Consider the following 20942-nt stretch of genomic DNA (forward strand, 5'->3'; position numbering starts at 1 on the left):
AGGAGTCAGCATTCATCTACTAAAATTACCATTCTCCTGTTTACCAGTATACCATTATCACACCTAAGAGAATTAATTTCCTCATGTCATCCGTTATCCAGTTTATATTCAAGCTTCCCAAATTATTCCCCAGAATGTATTTTGGGGATCCAATAAAAGTTTGTGTGCAGCCTTTGCTTATGTTTATGTCTTGGTAATCTCTTGTACTCTGGAATGGTTCTCCCCAAAAGACATTGACTTTTTGAAAAGACTGGACTAGTTGTCTTGTAGAACATCCCACACAGGGTGTTTGTCTTAAGGTTTCGTCATCGTGTCGTTTACCATGTTTCTCTAACTGCTTTGTTTTATAAACTGGAAGGTAGGTCTAAAGGTTTGTTTAGATTCAGGTTAAATATTTTTGGCAAGATACTTCATAGGTGATGCTGTGCGCTTCATGTGGTATCACTATAGGAATATGCCTTTTTAAGAAAAATTATGTTAAAATACACATAATGTAGAATTTACTACCATCTTAACCATTTTTGAGTGTACAGTTCAGTAGTATTAAATATATTCACATTTTTGTGCAACCAATTTTCTGAACTTTTCATCTTGCAAAACTGAGACTATACTCATCAAACAACAACTCTGTACTTTCCCCCTTCCCTCAGCCTGTGGGGGGGGGGGGAGGGGAGGTTGGGTTTTTTTGTTTGTTTGTTTTGTTTTTTAACTTGGTTGAGATCAAACTATGTCAAATTTTGTAACAGGCTTGTTTCTCCTGTTGTGGGCATTTTCCCATGTCATCAAAGGTTGTAGAGGGACTTCCCTTGCGGTCCAGTGGTTAAGACTCCACACTTCCAGTGCAGGGGTCTTGGGTTCAATCCCTGGTTGGGGAGCTAAGATCCCACATACCTTACAGCACGGCCAAAAAAAAAAAAAAAAGGTTGTAGAACGATCTAGCCTGTGAGTATACCATTTCCTTAGATGGGGTTCTAGTTTTTGGCTGCTCTAAGTGGTAACTGCAAAGGAGTTGTTTTTTAAGCCTTTGATCCAGGGCTTTGATCAGGCTCAGTCTTTACGGGGGCAAAGCAGTATTTTCTCTTCCTATTAGTCTGAGTACTGAGTGATTAAGGAACATTTCTGTTCTTGTCTCTCTCTCTCTCTCTCTTTTTTTTTTAATTTGGCTGCATCAGGTCTTAGTTGCACTGTGTGGGATCTTTGTTGTGGTGCATGAGCTTCTCTCTAGTTGTGGCACACGGGTTCTTTAGTTGTGGCGCATGGGCTCAGTAGTTGCATTGTGTGGGCTTAGTTGCCCTGTGGTATGTGGGATCTTAGTTTCCTGACCAGGGATCAAACCCACGTCCCATGCATTGGAAGGCAAATTCTTAACCACTGGACCACTAGGGAAGTCCCTGTTCTTCTCAATGTCTCCTTTATTCCTTTTTCTCTCCCTTTCTTCCTGACTTCCCCTCCTCTACTTTGTCCCATCTGACCTTAGGTAAGTCAAATCTCATGGATGCCATCAGCTTTGTGTTGGGTGAGAAAACCAGCAACCTGCGGGTAAAGACCCTGAGAGACCTGATCCATGGAGCTCCTGTGGGCAAGCCAGCTGCCAACCGGGCCTTTGTCAGCATGGTCTACTCTGAGGAGGGTGCTGAGGACCGCACCTTTGCCCGTGTCATTGTTGGTGGGTGAGGCTGGCCAGAAGGTTTTCCTTGGGTCCATGGGGGTGGGGGTATGTGTGGCTAGATTAGTTTGTTGGGGTAGGAGGGAGGCCTGACCCTTGGCTGACTCATACGTTATCTTGTAGGGGGTTCCTCTGAGTACAAGATCAACAACAAAGTGGTCCAGCTACATGAGTACAGTGAGGAATTAGAGAAGTTGGGCATTCTTATCAAAGCTCGTAACTTCCTCGTCTTCCAGGTGGGCATTTTTAACAATTATTGGCTATGTGCTTTTTGGCCCATCCCCGCTGGGCCTGCTCCATCTCTGGCTTTGTTGTCTCTATCCTGAACTAATGTAGCAGCTTCCTCACTGAGCTTCCCAACTCCAGTCTGGCCCCTTCCTGTTCATCCCCTAGGCCACGTTCATCTTATGAGAGCACACATGTTTTACTTTACCTCCTCTCCTTAAAACATTTCAGTGATTTCTTGTTGCTTTCTGATGGCAGTTCTCAAATTGTAGTCTCCAGATTGGCATCAACTTGGGACATGTTAGAAATGTACATTCTCAGGCTCTACGCCAGTTGTGTTTTCCCAGGCTCTCCAGGTTATTATGATACACACTAAAGTTTGAGAACCATTGCCTTAGCATGAAATCCAACTCCTGTCTCTCATGAAACACCACCCTTTGGTTCTTGCTCACCTCACTAGCCTCATCTGCCAATACTTGTCCCCTCTAGCCCTGCACTCCAGCCTAATTAAACCTTTTACAGTTCCCCAAATTCGCCTGCTTTCTTTGGCCTACAGGCCTTTGCAATATTAATTTTCCTCTGCGTGGAATATTCTTGTCTCTCTTACTTTCTTGGTTAATTTCTTCCCCATCTTCCAAACTCAGCTTAGATGTCACCTTTGAGGACCCTTCCCACATAGACCCCTACCAGTCTCCTACCCTCAAGCTTCATTTAGTCCTTTTTCTGTGCTACTGCTGTCACTGCACATAACACACTGCTTCTATCTCTTCTGTTCCCCATGTACTTCAGAGGGCAGGGAATGTGTCCTCAAAGCTCAGTGGTGAAATGTGGCACCCAGTGTGGGGAAGGGATCAGTGAACTTTTTCTGAATGATTGAGTGGGAGTGGGTAGGGGGAACTGGACTGGCTAGGGTCTAAGTAGGGAGAGTATTTTGGCCTTTACTAGGGCGCTGTGGAATCTATTGCCATGAAGAACCCCAAAGAGAGGACAGCTCTTTTTGAAGAAATCAGTCGCTCTGGGGAGCTGGCCCAGGAATATGACAAGCGAAAAAAGGAAATGGTGAAAGCCGAAGAGGACACGCAGTTTAATTACCATCGCAAAAAAAACATCGCAGCTGAACGCAAGGAGGCCAAACAAGAAAAAGAAGAGGTAGGTGGCCAGGTTGCCTCTGGGCTCTGAGAGGCCAGGATGAAGCCAGTGCCTTACTGATGCACCCCTGCCTCCACATCCCTATTTGCACAGGCTGACCGCTACCAGCGCCTGAAGGATGAGGTGGTGCGAGCTCAGGTACAGTTGCAACTTTTCAAACTTTATCATAATGAAGTGGAAATCGAGAAGCTTAACAAAGAACTGGCCTCTAAGAACAAGGAGATTGAGAAGGACAAGAAGCGGATGGACAAAGTAGAGGATGAGCTGAAGGAGAAGAAGAAGGAGCTAGGCAAAATGATGCGGGAACAGCAGCAGATTGAGAAGGAGATCAAGTAAGTGGCAGACCTAGGCCTGTGACTTGTGGAAAGCCAAGAGGCTGTGCCGTTTCCTGGGGCTCCTCTGAGCCCAGTGCCTGTACTAGTTTCTCTGTCTTCCCCTTGACTTGCTTTGGCTAGAATCAGGCCCATTTCTTGACTTTCATTTTAGACAAATAGAGTATTTAAGTACTCAACCTCTTGGTAGATAGGTACTCAGAAGAGGAGAACTTGAAAGGGGTGGTGGCTTTGCCAAGCGAGAGGAAGTGATGGGAAGCCACTTGTGGTTGGTAGTCCCTTCCTAGAAGAGGAAACTGGAGCTTGCAGTTTAAAGGACAGAAATTTGTGAAAAGGTTAGGTCAGATTACGTGAACACAGAGTATTCTTGGGAGTTGTTACCGAGGGGCCTGGCCTGGCTAAGGTTGAGGCAAGGGTGGTAGTTTTACCTTATAGAGTACCTGGAATGCCAGGCTGAAGCCATCAATTCTAGGGAATAGCCCCTTTTTTGAGGATCTGTGGAGCATCAGGCCCTTGCTCTTTTAGGCATTTCCCTGAGGCTTGGGGTTTAGGCCGCTTTTGGATTAAAAAGCCTTGGAACCCTCTCTTCTCCCACAGTGCTAACTGGTTTCCCCCCTCCCCTCTGGTAAAAGGGAGAAGGACTCAGAGCTGAACCAGAAGCGGCCTCAGTACATCAAAGCCAAGGAGAATACCTCCCACAAAATCAAGAAGCTGGAAGCAGCCAAGAAGTCCCTACAGAATGCTCAGAAGCATTATAAGAAGCGTAAAGGTGACATGGATGAGCTGGAAAAGGAGATGTTGTCAGTGGAGAAAGCCCGGCAGGAGTTTGAGGAACGGATGGAAGAGGAGAGTCAGAGTCAGGGCAGAGATTTGACCCTGGAGGAGAATCAGGTAATCTCTGGGGGGTGGGGGGAGGGTGGGGAGTAGAGAGGTCGCTGGGCTGACATGGACTGACTTGGTCATCCCTCTCCTTGAAACAGGTGAAGAAATATCACCGGTTGAAAGAAGAAGCCAGCAAGAGAGCAGCTACCCTGGCCCAGGAGCTGGAGAAGTTCAATCGAGACCAGAAGGCCGACCAGGACCGGCTGGATCTAGAAGAGCGGAAGAAAGTAGAGACAGAGGTGGGCATGCCTTATAAGATTAGGGATGATGGTCCAGAGAAAAGGAAGTAACAATAGTCTTAAGAGTAATGATAGCTAACATCTAGCAAGCACTTACTGTGTGCTAGGTATTGTTTTTCATATGTTTGCAGTCATTTAATTCCTCATTTTCCAAATGAGGAAAGTGTAGCAGAGAGGTGAAGTAATTTACCTAAGGTTATTAAGTGGCAGAATGAGATGTGAACCTGGGCAGTCTAGCCTACACTTTTTTTTTTGCCACACCTCGTGGCATGTGGGATCCTAGTTCTCCAGTCAGGGACTGAACCTGCACCCCGTGCAGTGGAAGCACAGAGTTCTAACCACTGGGCCGACAGGGAAGTCCCTAAAGCCCACACTTTCAAGTATACTTCACTTACTATCTTTCTAATAACAATAATAGTAAAATAATAAGAATGATAGAAAGTTATTATAGTACCCCAAGAGCCTACAATGCTCCAGATATTATGCTAAGCACTTTTAAATATTCAAAAGAAGGCATTAGGCATTAGTATTAATAGCTAATATATGTTAAGCACTTAATGTATATTCTGTGAAGTGGAGGTTACCTGCATTTTACAGATGCGAAAACAGAGATGCAGAAAGGCCCAGAAAGCTTTACTTTGTCTTGGTTTGAGCCTCTCTGATTGGTGAGGAAGATAGCCCAGGCTGGGTAGAACACCTGAGAGGCTCTCATAGGGCCCAGAGTGGCCCCATCAGTTAACAGAGCCACAGTGAACATCGTCTGTGTGTCTTTGTGTGTGTGTGTGTGTGTCTGCTTTTTAATAGGCCTCCTGCACTAGTGACAGATTGTCCGTGACTGCTGAGCTCTTGGATGAGCAGGCATATGGGGGGTGAGCCAAGGCCCCATGGTCTTGAAGTTAACTTACTCAGTCTATGGTGATGTAATGTATTTGTCCCAGGCCAAGATCAAGCAAAAGCTGCGGGAAATTGAAGAGAATCAGAAGCGTATTGAGAAACTGGAGGAATACATCACAACTAGCAAGTATGTGGCTTTGTAACCTTCCATCTTACATCCAGGCCTGTTCTTGTGAACCCTACCTGTCCTGCCCCTCTCCAGGCAGGACCCCCAGAGTCCCTTTCAGCCAGGAATATTTTCTGGCCAGCCAGAGTAACCCCTGTGTTTCCCTACTCTGTAGGCAGTCCCTAGAGGAGCAGAAGAAGCTAGAGGGGGAGCTGACAGAGGAGGTGGAGATGGCCAAGCGCCGTATTGACGAGATCAATAAGGAGCTGAACCAGGTGATGGAGCAGCTGGGGGATGCGCGCATCGACCGGCAGGAGAGCAGCCGCCAACAGCGAAAGGCAGAAATTATGGAAAGCATCAAGCGCCTGTACCCTGGCTCTGTGGTAAGAGTGGAGAGGGAACTCATTTCCTGAGCACTTACTTTCACACTCACTGTCAGATAATTTTCCCAGCAGCCCTGTGAGGACAGGATTGCTAATCCTATTTTTACAGCTGGGGAAACTGAGGGTCAGGTTAAATGACTTGCTCAAAACAGCATAGTTTATAAGAACTGCAATTCAAACCCAACTTGTTCTGATTCTTATCCTCGTGTTCTTTTCATCACACCAGTTGTATCTTTATGAAAGTTTTGTCTTGCTTACGTCCACTCCTCTGTGGGAGGTGGGCAAACTGGAGAGGCCTTTGAGAAGGGGAAGGGGCCACAGGACAGGAATTAGCTTCCAGGAAGTAGCTCTGTGCAGGGTTCAGTATGAGCTCCTTTGGCGTGTAACAACCGGCGCGTTTGCTAGGCTGTATCAGATCTCTTGGCCTCTTGAAACAAATCCTGAGTTCCCAGATTCCCTGAATATTATCCCTCTATTGCTGTAATCCCATCCTTGGGTTCAACTTAATTGGGTTCCACAAATACTTCTGGATCTTTCCTGTAGACACTGCTGGGGAGTTGATAAGGATGATTTAGGCTCAGTCACTGCCCTTAAAGATCTTATCCTTTATCTGATAGTTCTTAGGGAACCATGGTTGATTTGGGGAGCATGGAGGAAGTGAACTGGACAAAGAGATTTATTTTGCTGGGTGTTTGCGAGAATTTGATATAATGTATATAGGGTCTCTGGCATAATGCCCGGGGTGGCAGTGGTCTGTGAAATGGTAAAAGTGAGGTTTAGAAAGTTGGTTTTGGATTCAGACATGACTGCCTGAAGTTGTTATTGCTTTGGGGCCACAGTTGGTTTTTCTTCCATAGTGTGGGGGCCGTGTTGCTGATAGAAATTCTGACCCCCCCCCCCCCTCCAAGCCAGCTCCCAAAAGCCTCATGCTTTACTTTTCTCTTTTGACTTTCCTTAGTACGGCCGCCTCATTGACCTCTGCCAGCCCACACAAAAGAAGTATCAGATTGCAGTAACCAAGGTTTTGGGCAAAAACATGGATGCCATTATCGTGGACTCAGAGAAGACAGGCCGGGACTGTATTCAGTATATCAAGGAGCAGCGTGGGGAGCCTGAGACATTCTTGCCTCTTGATTACCTGGAGGTGAAGCTGGTGGTGATGGGGTCAGGACAGTGTGAGAGGGCTGCTCCTCCTAGCCCTCTGTGTTCTGCCACTTAACTGAGCTTCTTCTCACAGGTGAAACCTACAGATGAGAAACTCCGGGAGCTGAAGGGGGCCAAGCTGGTGATTGATGTGATTCGCTATGAACCACCTCACATTAAAAAGGCCCTTCAGTACGCTTGTGGCAATGCCCTTGTCTGTGACAATGTGGAGGATGCCCGCCGCATTGCCTTTGGAGGCCACCAGCGCCACAAGGTATGGATTCCCTTGCCCAGGTTGGAGCTGGACAGGCTTAGTATTGGCGATTCCTCTCTTCAGATTCTCCCCCCTCCTCTCTTCTCCTTACTGTATGTAGACAGTGGCACTGGATGGGACCCTGTTCCAGAAGTCAGGGGTGATCTCTGGCGGGGCCAGTGACCTGAAGGCCAAGGCCCGGCGCTGGGATGAGAAAGCAGTAGACAAGTTGAAAGAGAAGAAGGAGCGGTTGACAGAAGAGCTGAAGGTAAGCCACAGGCAGGGCTGTCCCTAGGAATGGGGGTCCTAAGCCCAGGCCAGCCGGCCATCTTCTTACCACCGAGCCCTTCTCTCTTGTGCACTTTAGGAGCAGATGAAGGCAAAGCGGAAAGAGGCAGAACTACGTCAGGTGCAGTCTCAGGCCCATGGACTGCAGATGCGACTCAAGTACTCACAGAGTGACCTAGAACAGACCAAGACACGCCATCTGGCCCTGAATCTGCAGGTGGGGCCTGGCCTTCAGCCCTGTTCGCCAAAGGCCATCCTCACATTCCTGGCCTAGGATTTTCTGGGGGTGGGGACCTTGTCCCACTTACCTCTCTCCTCCCAGTCTGCTCTGGGGAACCAGGCATAGCATAGAATCAGACAGCCAGGAGTTCAGATCTTGGCTCTGTGTGACATAAGACAAGTTACTAAACCTCTCAGTGTCATGTCTGTTCAAACCTTTTGCTCATTTTTGTACTGGTTTGTAAGAGTTTTTGAAAAATATATTCCAGTCAAATATATGTATTGCAGGTACTCAAAACACAAAACAAAACAAAAAAACAAACAAAGTAAACCTCTCAGTGTCATTTTTTTCATCTTAATCTGTAAAGTGGGAGTTAGAATTATGGGGTCCTTGCAAAGATTGAATGACTTAATATATGTGCAGTATTTAGACCGATTCCTTGTACTCAGTGAATGTTGAGTAAATGTTAGGTGCTATTAACATAATCAATTCATTCAACAAATATTTGAGTTTCTTCTGAAAGTTTTGAAAGTGAGGTACAGATATTTCAGTCCCTGTGGGTGGGATACTTTTCTAGATACATTAATGTGTTTGATTATAGGTGCTTCCCGAGACCACCCTGGAGGTGTTATGTAATATGTAGTATATATAAACATTTTTCTAAAATCAAAAAGTCTGAATTCCAAAACATATCTGGCCCCAGGGGTTATAGATGAGGGAGTGTGGACCTGTAAGTAATGATGTTTACTGTGTGCTCAGCCTTTTGGATTGAAGCTGGCCAGGGAGGAAGCCATGTGATGGTTCAAGTGAGAGATGATGCAGCCTTGACTAGAGTAGTGCTAAGTCAGGTTCTCTCATTGTGTGGCGAGTTAGCCCTTTCTGTCCATGGGGCCGGTACACTCAGTGGCTCTTTTTCTCTAAGAATCCTGGTCTCTCTTGTCCTCTCAACCCCATTTGCTTCAGGAAAAGTCCAAGCTGGAGAGTGAGCTAGCCAACTTTGGGCCTCGAATCAATGATATCAAGAGGATCATCCAGAGCCGAGAGAGGGAAATGAAAGACCTGAAGGAGAAGATGAACCAGGTTGGTAGAGGATGAGCCATGCCAGCATGTGCATCAGGGCAGGACTAAGGCTGGAAGCAGCATTCTGACCCAAAGGGCCTTTTCTCTCCCTTGCTTCTCCCCTCAGGTAGAGGATGAGGTATTTGAAGAGTTTTGTCGAGAAATTGGTGTGCGCAACATCCGGGAGTTTGAGGAAGAGAAGGTGAAGCGGCAGAATGAAATCGCCAAGAAGCGGTAGGTGGAAGTGTGGGTAGAAGGGGAGACTGGGGTGCCCTTGAGCCCCTAGCCTGATATCTGAGAAGTCAGATGCCATCATAAGGCAGGGAGCAGCTTTTAGGACAGTGGGCATTTATTGTAGGTCAGCCGTAAAGAACAGGGACATAAAGGAAGCATGTGGCACAGTATAGGGATTAAGAGTGCCAGCTTTAAATGTGGTTTACCTGAGTTAAAATCCCAGTTGCACGGTTCATTTATCTTGGGCAGTGATTTGACCTCTCTAAACCCTAGTTTCCTTGTGTGTCAAATGGGATAGTAATGATACCTATCATTGTTGGGTGGATCAGAGGTTGGGCTTAATCCTTATATTTAGCATGATACTTCACACACCTACTAAGAGCAATAGATATTAGGTTTTTTGTGTGTGTGTTTTGTGGGTTTTTTTTTTTTTTTTGGTCGCACCATGTGACTTGTAGGATTGAACTCGGGCCACAGCAGTGAAAGTGCTGAATCCTAACCACTAGAGCACCAGGGAACTCCCAGTAGATATTAGCTTTTATTATTGTCATTATCCTGATAGGTGATGTGGGAGAGGAGGACCAAAGTTCTAGGTTGGAAGAATAGTAAGAACAAAGCAATTTTCTCCTTTCTTTCCCACTTTAGTTTATTCATTTGTTCAATAAGCCTTGTTTGAATACCTACTTGTGCCAAGTTGTCCTGTGCTAGGTATTGGAGAGGGTGGGGAGATGAGGGTGAGATAAATGAACACAACAGTCTCTCTGAAGGAGGTCACCCCCTTGACCCAGGGCTTCAATCAGCAGTTCATCTAGCCCATTACTCATACAGTAACTGTTCATTGCTTTCCTACCCCCAAGACAGGCTCAAGGGATATAGAATTGAATCAGAGACTATCCCTGTCCTCAGGGAGTTATGAAGTAGTGAGGGAGACAAATCAGTAGATCAGCAGTTTCAGAATGATGCTGTACTTGAGGTACATGGAAAATACAGAGGAAAATGTTCAAGGAACTGCTAATCAACAAGAGGAAAAATAAAAACCTAGAGAGCCAGTAGAAAAATGGACAGAGGATGTAGTTAGCATTTCATGCAAAGAGAAGCTCAAATGGCTAATAACTGAATTGATGTTCAGTCTCATTCCTAATCAGAGAAATACAAATTAAAACAATCTAACAGTATTTGGTGAAAATAAATCTACATGAGCCCTATGACTTAGCAGAGTCACTCCTGGGTCTATATCCCAGAGAGAGTCTTGGCCACAGGGTCACAAAGAGACACATTCAGAGTTGTTCAGCTTGGCATCATTTGTGATGGTGGGATGTTGGTGTCAATGTAGACGGTCATCACTGCAGAGAAGTGTAAGTTAAATGTGATGAGTATACAGACTATGGGATTACTGTGTAGCAGTTCAGACAAGAACTAGATTTACAGGCAGTAACAAGGGTAAATTTATAACACTGTACGTTTGTATAAATTTAAAAACAAAACAACATTTTATAAGGATATGCATTTTTAAGGTTATATACATACATGTGTATGTGTGTATATCTATATATATGTAAGTATGTCACTGGTGTACATGCTCACTGTAGGGAAGCTAATAGGAGTGGAAATTGGTTTGAACCAGAGGAGACAAGGGAAAGGTCTCATACAGACAGTGATCGTAAGTGTTTAGTGGACTATGGTATGATTAACTCAACTGCACCAAAAAGGGAGGAACCCAATAATGTGATAGAAACTAAGAACCTGCTCACAATCATCAGGAAAGGTTTTACAGAACAAGGAGTAATGAACTGGAGACCTGTAGAGTGAGTAGGATTTAGCCAGCCGGGCAGTAGACAGAAGAAGGGAGTTCCAGGCGGTGAGAACAGCATGCTCAGAGGTGTGATAGAGCATACCTTGTTCTGCAAACTGAGTATTGAACGTCTGGAGCAGAAAAATGGGGTCAGGAGGAAGGCGGGGGTGTTGGAGAGGTCAGCAGGAGCCGGATCACAGAAGGCTTTGTGAGTCATGCTTAAGAGATTGAACTTAAAATTGCATAGCTCAAAATTATAGAGTTAATTACATTCCATTTGGATTTTAGTTACTAATAGGTTTAAGCTGTTAGCATGACATCTGGCAGCATCTGTCACACCATATTGGGGGGTGGAGGGGCAGTTGGAAGTTAGCCCTGCCTGTCCTGCTAGTGTCTATGCATGCTGGTTACATACTCTTGAGTTTCTATAGAGATGGGGAGAAGGGAACTAGCAGGAATCTGTTATTTTCTCTTTTTTGTTTTTTTACTATCCAAGATCTGCCCCTTTAGAGGTTCTGGAATCTTGGGGGAGAGGTGTATGCAGGGGTATAAGGATAGTTGGAAAGAGTCAAAGCCCATGAACTGAATATGAACTGAATACAGCCAGTATACCTGGAGATGGTAATGATAACTAAAATTTGTTGAGTACTTGGTGTGTGCCAGGCACGGTTCTAAGGACTTTATACATATTAACTCCCAATAATTCTGAGGTAAGTACTAATTATTATTTCCATTTTTCAGGTGAGGAAACAGGCATGGAGAGTATAACTTGTCTAAGATTCACTGCTAGTAAATGGCAGAGTTGGGATACCAGTCCTCTTATCCCACCACATTATATTGCAAGGATGCCATAGGAGAAGAAACCCAGGTTTTGGTGTTTAAACTTGGGATCTAATCTCACATTTGCTAGCTGTGTGGCCTTGGGCAAGGTCTTTTACCTCTTGGCCCAAGTTTCCTCACTTGTAAAATTAGGATAATAATGCCTGCTTGTGGAGCTGTTCATTAGAGGATTACAGGTAATGTATGTAAATTACACAGACGCTTAATAAATAGGAATTATCATAGCTGGTGGGTTCAGCTATGGACCTTTTTGTGCCTCCTTCCAGGAACTTGGGGGTGGGGTGGGGTGGGGCTCCATTGTCTAAAGGAGGATTAATGAAGTTAGGCCCCGTCTCCTCTGCCTTGTGCCATATCTACAAAGCTAGACCAAAGAACTTAGTTCTGTAACTTCAGGGAACACTTTTATGTGGATCTTTGTGGATGAGCTGAGTAGTGACTGAAATTCAGCAGTAACTGAGTTGCTATGCCCTAGGTCTAGTTCTCCTTTCTCCCCACAGTTTGGAGTTTGAGAATCAGAAGACCCGCTTGGGTATCCAGTTGGATTTTGAAAAGAACCAGCTGAAGGAGGACCAGGATAAAGTACACATGTGGGAGCAGACAGTGAAAAAAGATGAAAATGAGATAGAAAAGCTCAAAAAGGTAAGGAAGAAGAGCATGAAAAACTAAACTTAAAAGCTAGGAGGAAAAATTGGAAGAGATGATATCCCTAATTTATAAAGCCTTCCTCTAAGAAAAACACAAAGACCTAAATAGGGAGAACAAATGAGTAAGTGGCACATACAGTTCAAGAAGAGATTCCAAAAAAAAGAGAAGAGTTTCAAATAACCCACAAACACATACATGTACATAATGTAGCCTTAGTAGAAATTCAGAGAAATGCAGATTAAAGCAACAATTACATGTAATTTGTTTCCTATCACATCACCCAGGATTTGAAAAAAAAAAGAGAGGATACTGGCCATGATGCACAAGACTAGCATTCTTAGGCCATATGGCACCATCCATTGAAAGTCTTCAGAATATATTTCTCCTAACTCGGTAATACCTGAGGAAATCCAAAATGCTGGCACAGCTTTGTGCACACAGGTTGATGTTTATGATCAGCATTTGTAGTTCCATATTGGAAACTGTCCAGTGTCCCCTGGGAATTAGGAATTTAGCAAATTATGTGATATTCATAAAAGTATTTGTATAGTTTAATGGTTTCAAATTTTAGTTATATACCGACCCCCTTTAAAGATCTATGATCTACAGTGTTGGCTTAAAATACCCTTAATGTTAAATATGTACAAACATACAACGCTTAACCAAGAAGCCAGGACAAACTTCCAAATTGAATTTTATAATTAACCACATTAACTCAGTGCAACAGATGATGGTGTTTTGCTAAAACTGAGTCCCTTTTCACAGTGCGCCTGTGCAGCTGACTGCCACGGCTCAGTTTCTTTGAGTCAAGCATGCCTGTGCCACCAGTTATTATCTGACGACTCACTTTCCCCACACCCACTTTCCCCACACCGCTTCTGTTTAAATTCCTGTGAAACTTTTGTTCCTCGCAACATCCCCTCCTGAGGTGATTTGATCCTCACTTGGTTTAAATATATCATTTGACTTTTATGTCTGCCTATGTTTGTTGTTGGTTGTTTGGGGGGTTTTTTGGTTTTTTTATTTTGTTTTGTTTTTTCCCATTAAACCCTGATAATTAAAGTAGTCCTCTTTGATGTCATTTTAATCTTAAAATACAAATGCAGATCAGGCAGTAAAATCCTGGGGCAGGAGTAGGTGGACATCTAGATGACCCAGAATCATGTATTTGTTTGACTTTTTATTTTGAAATCATTTTAAATTTAGCAGAAAGTTGCAAAAATAGTACTAAGAACTCCCATCTACCTGTCACCAAGATTCATCAGTCATTCACATCATATTTGCATTGCACTCTAGGTATGCATATTAATTCCTATGAGCCATTTGAGAGAAAGTTGCGGATATGTCCCCATCTGTGACTTTCAGATCAAAATGAAAACATTCTCCTTTAAAAAAAATCAGAACGTAATAAGTAAGAATACAAACCCCTTTGACTGACCCCTCTCAATCCCAGTCTCCTTATTCTTTCTGGGGCTAATCCTGTGTAGGGTGTATTCTTCCAGACCTTATAGGCATTTACTTAAATACATTTGCATTCATATATGTGTACTCATGGAAAATACTCAGTATTATTTGTGTGGGTTTTTTAAAAACATTGATGTTATTGCTCATGACAGTAGTCTTGATGTGGAAAAGATGCTTAAATTTAAGTCAGAATATAGACTTTTAATTACGGTCTACTCTCAACTATATAGACCTGTCCATAAGTAATGCTGGGAGGAAATAGGCTAAATTTTAATTGGTTATCTCTGGCTGGTGGGATTACAAGTAATTTCTTTTTTTCCTCCTACTTCATACTTTTCCTATACCTTGAACTTTTCTACAGCAGGCAACTTATATATTGGGGTTGAGGGGAGGTCAACAAAATTGGAAAAAGGTAAAAGAAGTCAGAAGGCTTGTGAAGGACAGAGATTTATTTCTCACAGTTCTGGAGGCTGCAAGTCCAAGATCAGGGTGCCAGCATGGTCAGGTTTTGGTGAAAGTTCTCTTCCAGATTGCAGACTGTTGACTTCTCACTGTATAATGTCACACATGGCTGAAGGGGTTGGGGAGTTTTGTGGAGTCTCTTTGATAAGGGCACTAATTCCATGCATGAAGGCTCCACCCTCATAACCTAATCACCTCCCAAATACCATCACCTTTGGGGGTTAGGATTTTAACATGTAAATTTTGGGGAAATACAAACAATGAGACTACAGCAATAACATTAAACAAAATATAGAGTTTGTCTCAATTATGTAAAGGCATCTGTAAATAATACTCAGAGGAAATATGCTGAAAGTTAATTGGTTATCTCTGGCTGATAGGATTGTGAGTGATTTTCCCCCTGCTTCATACTTTTCTGTACTTTTAACTTTTCTACAGCAGGCAAGTTGTATATTGGGGTGGGAAGGAGGTCAACAAAATAATTTGGGAAAAGGTAAAAGAAGTCAGGGGGTGATGGGGGTTTGTAAAAGCAGAGCTCATTGAAGATAGATTCCAACAAACTGCATGGTGCAAAGGGTGGGGACAGTGGGAGAAGATCCCAAGGTGAGCTGGGGAAAGCCTTCATTCTTGTCCTGTTCACCCTGCTGGGACCAGGAGGAGCAAAGACACATGAAGATCATAGATGAGACCATGGCCCAGCTACAAGACCTGAAGAATCAGCACCTGGCCAAGAAGTCAGAGGTGAATGACAAGAACCACGAGATGGAGGAGATTCGTAAGAAACTGGGGGGCGCCAACAAGTGAGTGGGTTCAGGCCTGGGCTTGGGGGAAGTATGTAGTATGGGCAGCTTGCTGGATTTGGGTCTCACCTGTCTCCCTGGATCTTCTTAGGGAAATGACCCATTTACAGAAGGAGGTGACAGCTATCGAGACCAAGCTTGAACAGAAGCGCAGTGACCGCCACAACCTGTTACAGGCCTGCAAGATGCAGGACATCAAGTTGCCACTGTCTAAGGGAACCATGGATGATATTAGTCAGGAAGAGGTGAGTATTATGGTGGGTGTGGGCTGTGAACAACATAACCAGCAATGAGGGATGAAGGTGGCTAGGGAGAGCAGGAGAGAGAGAGAAGGGTGGTGAGTAGGGGTGGTGAGGGACAAAAGGAGGGATGCAGGGGACACGAGGCAGAGTGAGGCTGTGAAGGCAGGTGGGGTGAAAGGTAATAGCCTTGGTGTGAGAGGGAAGTTGTTGGGGATAGGGCTGCATGTCATTAGGTGGTGAGGGAAGTAAGCCAGGAGAAGAGGAAATCATTCATTAACCTTAGGGACTTGAGCTAAAATAGTGCCAGCAGGTGTTGGATATTGGTAGGAGTGGAAATTGAGGGACATTAGCCAAGAGCAAAGGAAGACAGAAGCTGAGGGACCTGAAGGATGGTAACTTAGCTGCAGTGAGGGAGGTTGGCCAGGATGGGATTGGGTAAGGGAGATCAGCAATGCAGAGGTGATGAAGTTTAGTTATGGAAAAGGGAGGGACACCAGTCAATAGAAGAGCCAAGTCATTTTATCCACTGGAAGTGAAGCTTGGTAGCAAGGGGTGGGAATGTTAACTGAAAGGAGGTTTGCAGATATCTTGTCTTTGACCTGAACATGTATCTCAGTCCCACATGTCTTTCTCTCTCCTTTATTCCCAAATAGCACTTCCATTTAATTCAGCAAAACCTTTTGAACATTGGCAGTGTGCCAGGCATCATGGTAACATGTGATATAATTATTCCTAACCCTAAGTGCAGCCCTGCCAGGCAGGCATCGTCCCATGTTACAGATGAGCATTTGTGTGTTTAAATGAGGATTAAGCAACAGCATGGCTTGCCAAGGGTCGCACCCAGAGCCCAGTCAGCGGTAGAGCCCAATTTTGAACTCAGGTCCTTCTACCATCAAAGCTGCTCTTCCTTTTGCCACAAGTGCTCTCTAGCAAGGTGCTTCTCAAAGATGTTGAAGACTGCAAAGGAGCCCCCCACCCCCTCTAGAGGAGCGAGCACTCTTATGGCCAGTTGGCTCCATTTGACTCTCCCTCTTGCCATTGCAGGGTAGCTCCCAGGGGGAGGATTCAGTGAGTGGCTCCCAACGAACTTCCAATATCTATGCACGAGAGGCCCTCATCGAGATTGACTACGGTGACCTATGTGAGGATCTGAAGGTGAGGCTCAGCCTCGGGGGGTAGGTACATCTTCCCAGCTGTCCAGAGAGGGGGTCGGCTCATCTAGGGGCCCAGTGGAGACAGACCATGTCTGGAAAGAGGGGTGGGCTGGCAAGGTGGGGGTGGAGTTGTGATCCAGGGTCTCCCCCCATATGCACACACAGACAGAGGCACATCTTCCACCCCCCCCGCCCCCCAGCTGTCCCCATTCCTGCCTGTTGCTAGTCTTCCCCTTCCACCTGTGTGTACATCTCAGCCCAGATACATGAAGAACAGGCTCCTGTACAGTGAACAGATAGACCTCAAGGGTTCCTCAGGGCTCTGTCCCAGGCATCCTTTCCTTCTCATTTGGCATTCTCTCATCCTTGGGTATCTCCCCCACTCCCCTGGCTTCAGCTGCCATCCTTGTGCTAGGTCCCACAGGTACCACAAACTGCAGCCTTCCTCCCTAAATCTGCCTCTTCTCTTCAGTGCCAGCCACAGGTTCAAGCCAGAAATCTGAGCCTTGTCCTTGACTCTCTCTTTCACTTTGCATATTCAGTGAATTACCAAGCCCTGTCAATTTTACCTTCCAAACATCGACTGAATTCTACTCTTTTCTGTTTTCACTGTCTCTCTAGCGCAGGCTGCTTTCACCAGTCACATGGACTACTGCAGGAGCCTTCTAAATAGCTTCTGATGCTTTCCAATCTTTTCTTATAGCCAAGGGGACTTGATTTTTTTAAAAAAACTTTTTATTATGGAAATTTTTAAACATACAAAAGTAGAGACAATGATAAAATGAACCCCAGGTACCCATCATCCAGATTCAATAATTAGCAGCTTATGGTCAATCCTGTTTTTTATATCTTTCCCCCTCCTGATTGGCACATTTTAAATCAAATTCTAGATATTCTATTCATAATTACCGTAGTATATATCTCTAGGAAGAATCTTTTTTAAAAAATGTAATCACGATATCATACCAAAAAATTAGCACTAACTCTGTAATGTCACCTGATATTCAGTAAATGTTTAGATTTCCATGACTGTCCCATAAATATCTTTTTTAAAAAATGTTGTGTGTTTAAATCAGGATTCAAGTGAGGTCCATGTGTTAAAATTCGTCTCTTATGGTCTATAACATTTTCTTATCCCTTTTTATTTTTTTCTTCCTATTTATGGAAGAAACTGGGTCATTGGTCTTACACAATTTTCTATACTCTGAATTTGGCTGATTGTGTCCCGTGATGTTTTTTAACATGTTCTTCCATCCCTGTGTTTCCTGTAAACTGGTAGTTAAATCTAGGGTTTGATTGGATTCAGGTTCGTTTTTTATTTTTGGCAAGAATATATCATAGGTGGTGCTGTGTACTTGTGAACTTCCTTTTGCATCGCATTAGTAGATACTGAATGTCAGTTCTCTCTATTTTTGTAATGATAAGATTGATGAATGCTAAACATTACCTGTAAAATATTCTTGCCAAAAACTCAAACAAGGGTCTGATTAAGCTTTTATATCCACTAATTATATGAAACACTGGTGCCAGAGGAACATGTTAGATAAAAGCACAGGCATGCAGTTAGCTAAATCCAGACTGTGGGAAACTCTAAAGGACAAAAGACATGGTCTCTTCCATAAATAAATGGGAAGAAAGAAACAGAAAGGGAGAACTTTTATAGACTTATGAGGCAGGACCAATTAGAATGTGTGGCCCTCTCTTGAATCCATTAAAAAGGAAAGAGAGGCAGGGGAATTTATAGATTAAATGAGATTTAAAGAGACATATCAGCCATTTGTAACGTGGGCACTTTATTTGGAACATACTTTGAAAAAACCTGTGAAAAATTTTTTATGTAACACAATCAGGATGATTTGAACACTGACCAGATAGTTTATGATGCACAGAAATTGCTGTTAATATTTTGAGGTGATAATGGTATTGTGGTTTTATGTTTAAAACGTCCTTACCTTTTACAACAGTGGTTCTCAATGGGTGGGGTGGATTTTGCCTCCCCAGGGGACATTTGGTAATGTCTGGAGATACTCTTGTCACACCCAGTTGTCGCAACTGGGGCAGAGGTTGATACCAGTAGCTAGTGGGTAGACAGCAGGGATGCTGCTAAACATCCTACAGTGCCCAAAGGACAACCCCCACAACAACAAATTATCTGACCAAAAATATCATTAGTGCTAAGATTCAGAAACCCTGTTTTAGAGATATATATACTGAGGTATTCATGGATGAAACATCTGAGATTTGCTTTAAAATAATTGAATATAGAAAGAAATTGGGTGTAGATGGCAGAGTATATGCCATGGTTTGATAATTATTGAAGCTGATAATAGGTACGTGGGGTTCCTTGTAATATTCTCTGCATTTTTGTGAATGTTTCAGAATTTATATAATGTAAAGTTAAAAAAGGAAAAACAGTCATGATCACCAGGTTCTGGTGTTGTTAGGCCCATCGATTTTTTTTAATATTTATTTATTTACGTATTGACTGCATTGGGTCTTCATTGCGGTACGCGGGCTTCTCAGTGTGGTGGCTTCTCTTGCTGTGGAGCACGGGCTCTAGGTGCACAGGCTTCAGTAGTTGTGGCACATGGGCTCAGTAGTTGTGGCTCGCCAGCTCTAGAGCACAGGCTCAGTAGTTGTAGCCGCCGGCTTAGTTGCTCCACGGCATGTGGGATCTTCCCAGACCAGGGATCGCCCCTGTGTCGCCTGCATTGACAGGCAGATTCTGAACCACTGTGCCACCAGGGAAGTCGCAGCTCCAACTTATAAAAAGTTCCCTATCAGCCCTTCACAGCTGGTTTTAGCAGCTATTAACGAACAATCATTGCCTACATCTATTAAGGGCTGCTAAATGGTAATTTGCTGATTCTTTCCTTCCTCCTACATTTATTAATTAGATTTCTTTTTAAAAATATTTATTTATTTATTTATTTATTTATGGCTGCATCGGGTCTTCATTGTGACACGTGGGCTCTTCACTCTTCAATCGTGTGGGCTCTTCGTTGCAGTGCACAGGCTCCAGAGCACATGGGCTCAGTAGTTGTGGCACACGGGCCCCCTAGTTGTGGCTTGCTTGCATTGCTCAGGCTCAGTTGCCGTGTGGCATGTGGGATCTTAGTTCCCTGACCTGGGATCAAACCCCCGTCCCCTTCATTGGAACATAGATTCTTAACCACTGGACCACCAGGGAAGTCCCTATTAATTGGATTTCTGAAAAGAACTTCTTCACATCAACTGTTTAGTTCCCTTGAAATATAGTTAGTACAGAAAAGGTAGGATAAATATTTAATTCTTTGCCTGTATTTACCAGCTTTCAGATGAGTTGGTTGCCCTGGTAACCCTTAAAGGTGATCAGTGAGGTTTCTAATTTATATTTATCATAAACTTAAGTGTTTAAATGTATCTTGGTATGTTTCAGTCTACTTGGAGTCATTTTTCTTTTTGATATTCAAATTGTCCCATTCTTGGCCCAGTGGGAGCCACTTCAAATTGATTTTTGCTATTGTTCTTATTTTTAGGTTTTTATTATGGAAAATCTCATATGCAAAAGTAAAATAGTACAGTGCTGTCTCGTGTGGCTGTCACCAGTTTCAGCAATTACCAGCTCATGCCCAAACTTGTTTCATGTGCACCCCCATACACTGCATTCTCTCCTTTCCTCCCCACGCCCAGGTTATTTAAAAATAAATTCTGGGGGATTCCTAGGTGGTGCAGTGGTTGAGAATCCGCCTGCCAATGCAGGGGACACAGGTTCGATCCCTGCTCCAGGAAGATCCCACATGCCGCGGAGCAACTAAGCCCGTGCGCCACAACTATTGAGCCTGCGCTTTAGAGCCCGTGAGCCACAGCTATTGAGCCCATGTGCTGCAACTACTGAAGCCCACGCACCTAGAGCCCGTGCTCCTCAACAAGAGAAGCCACTGCAATGAGGAGCCCACGCACCACAACGAAGAGTAGCCCCCACTCACCACAACTAAAAAGAAAGCCCATGCACAGCAAAAAAGGCCCAACACAGCCAATAGAATAAATAAATAAATAAATAAATTTTTAAAAATTAAAAAAATAAAAAAATAAATTCTGGGCACCATGTCATTTCATTTGTAAATATTTCAGAATGTATCTATAAGAGAATATTCTTAAAAATATTTAGAATCATTATCATACTAAAAAACCAATAACTTAACATTGGAGTTATATATTATTGTATAACTCCTTAATATTAATATTATGATTAGTATTCACATTTCCCTGATTGTTATACACAAACATACACTCACAGTTTGCTTGCTTGAATTGGGAATCAAATAAGATGAAAGAAAGATAGATGATTGATACAGTGATTTGTTGATAATGTCTCTTAATCCTCATTTAATCCAAAAGTTTCCCCTCTGTTTTTATTTTTCTCTGCAATATTTATTGTTATTGAAGAAATTCTCTCATTTCTCCTGAAGGATTTTCTACATTCTGTAC

General features: G+C 43.7%; 1 protein-coding gene across 5 annotated transcripts in view; it reads left to right on the forward strand.

Moving 5' to 3' along the window:
* The window catches only part of SMC1A (structural maintenance of chromosomes 1A), a 60589-nt gene that overhangs the window by 16822 nt on the left and 22825 nt on the right, over positions 1–20942 (forward strand). For all 5 annotated transcript variants that reach the window (XM_057717528.1, XM_057717526.1, XM_057717529.1 and 2 more), the window contains exons 2-19: positions 1478–1666; positions 1790–1902; positions 2837–3040; positions 3134–3372; positions 4005–4263; positions 4353–4493; positions 5432–5514; positions 5669–5876; positions 6835–7020; positions 7114–7293; positions 7394–7540; positions 7640–7777; positions 8744–8860; positions 8967–9073; positions 12203–12344; positions 14931–15076; positions 15168–15321; positions 16363–16473. In XM_057717528.1, the coding sequence (XP_057573511.1) occupies positions 1478–1666; positions 1790–1902; positions 2837–3040; positions 3134–3372; positions 4005–4263; positions 4353–4493; positions 5432–5514; positions 5669–5876; positions 6835–7020; positions 7114–7293; positions 7394–7540; positions 7640–7777; positions 8744–8860; positions 8967–9073; positions 12203–12344; positions 14931–15076; positions 15168–15321; positions 16363–16473 (2864 nt within the window). The remainder of the gene's footprint in view (positions 1–1477; positions 1667–1789; positions 1903–2836; positions 3041–3133; positions 3373–4004; positions 4264–4352; positions 4494–5431; positions 5515–5668; positions 5877–6834; positions 7021–7113; positions 7294–7393; positions 7541–7639; positions 7778–8743; positions 8861–8966; positions 9074–12202; positions 12345–14930; positions 15077–15167; positions 15322–16362; positions 16474–20942) is intronic.

Source organism: Hippopotamus amphibius, chromosome X (assembly GCF_030028045.1).
Source record: "Hippopotamus amphibius kiboko isolate mHipAmp2 chromosome X, mHipAmp2.hap2, whole genome shotgun sequence".
Taxonomy (NCBI): Eukaryota; Metazoa; Chordata; class Mammalia; order Artiodactyla; family Hippopotamidae; genus Hippopotamus; species Hippopotamus amphibius.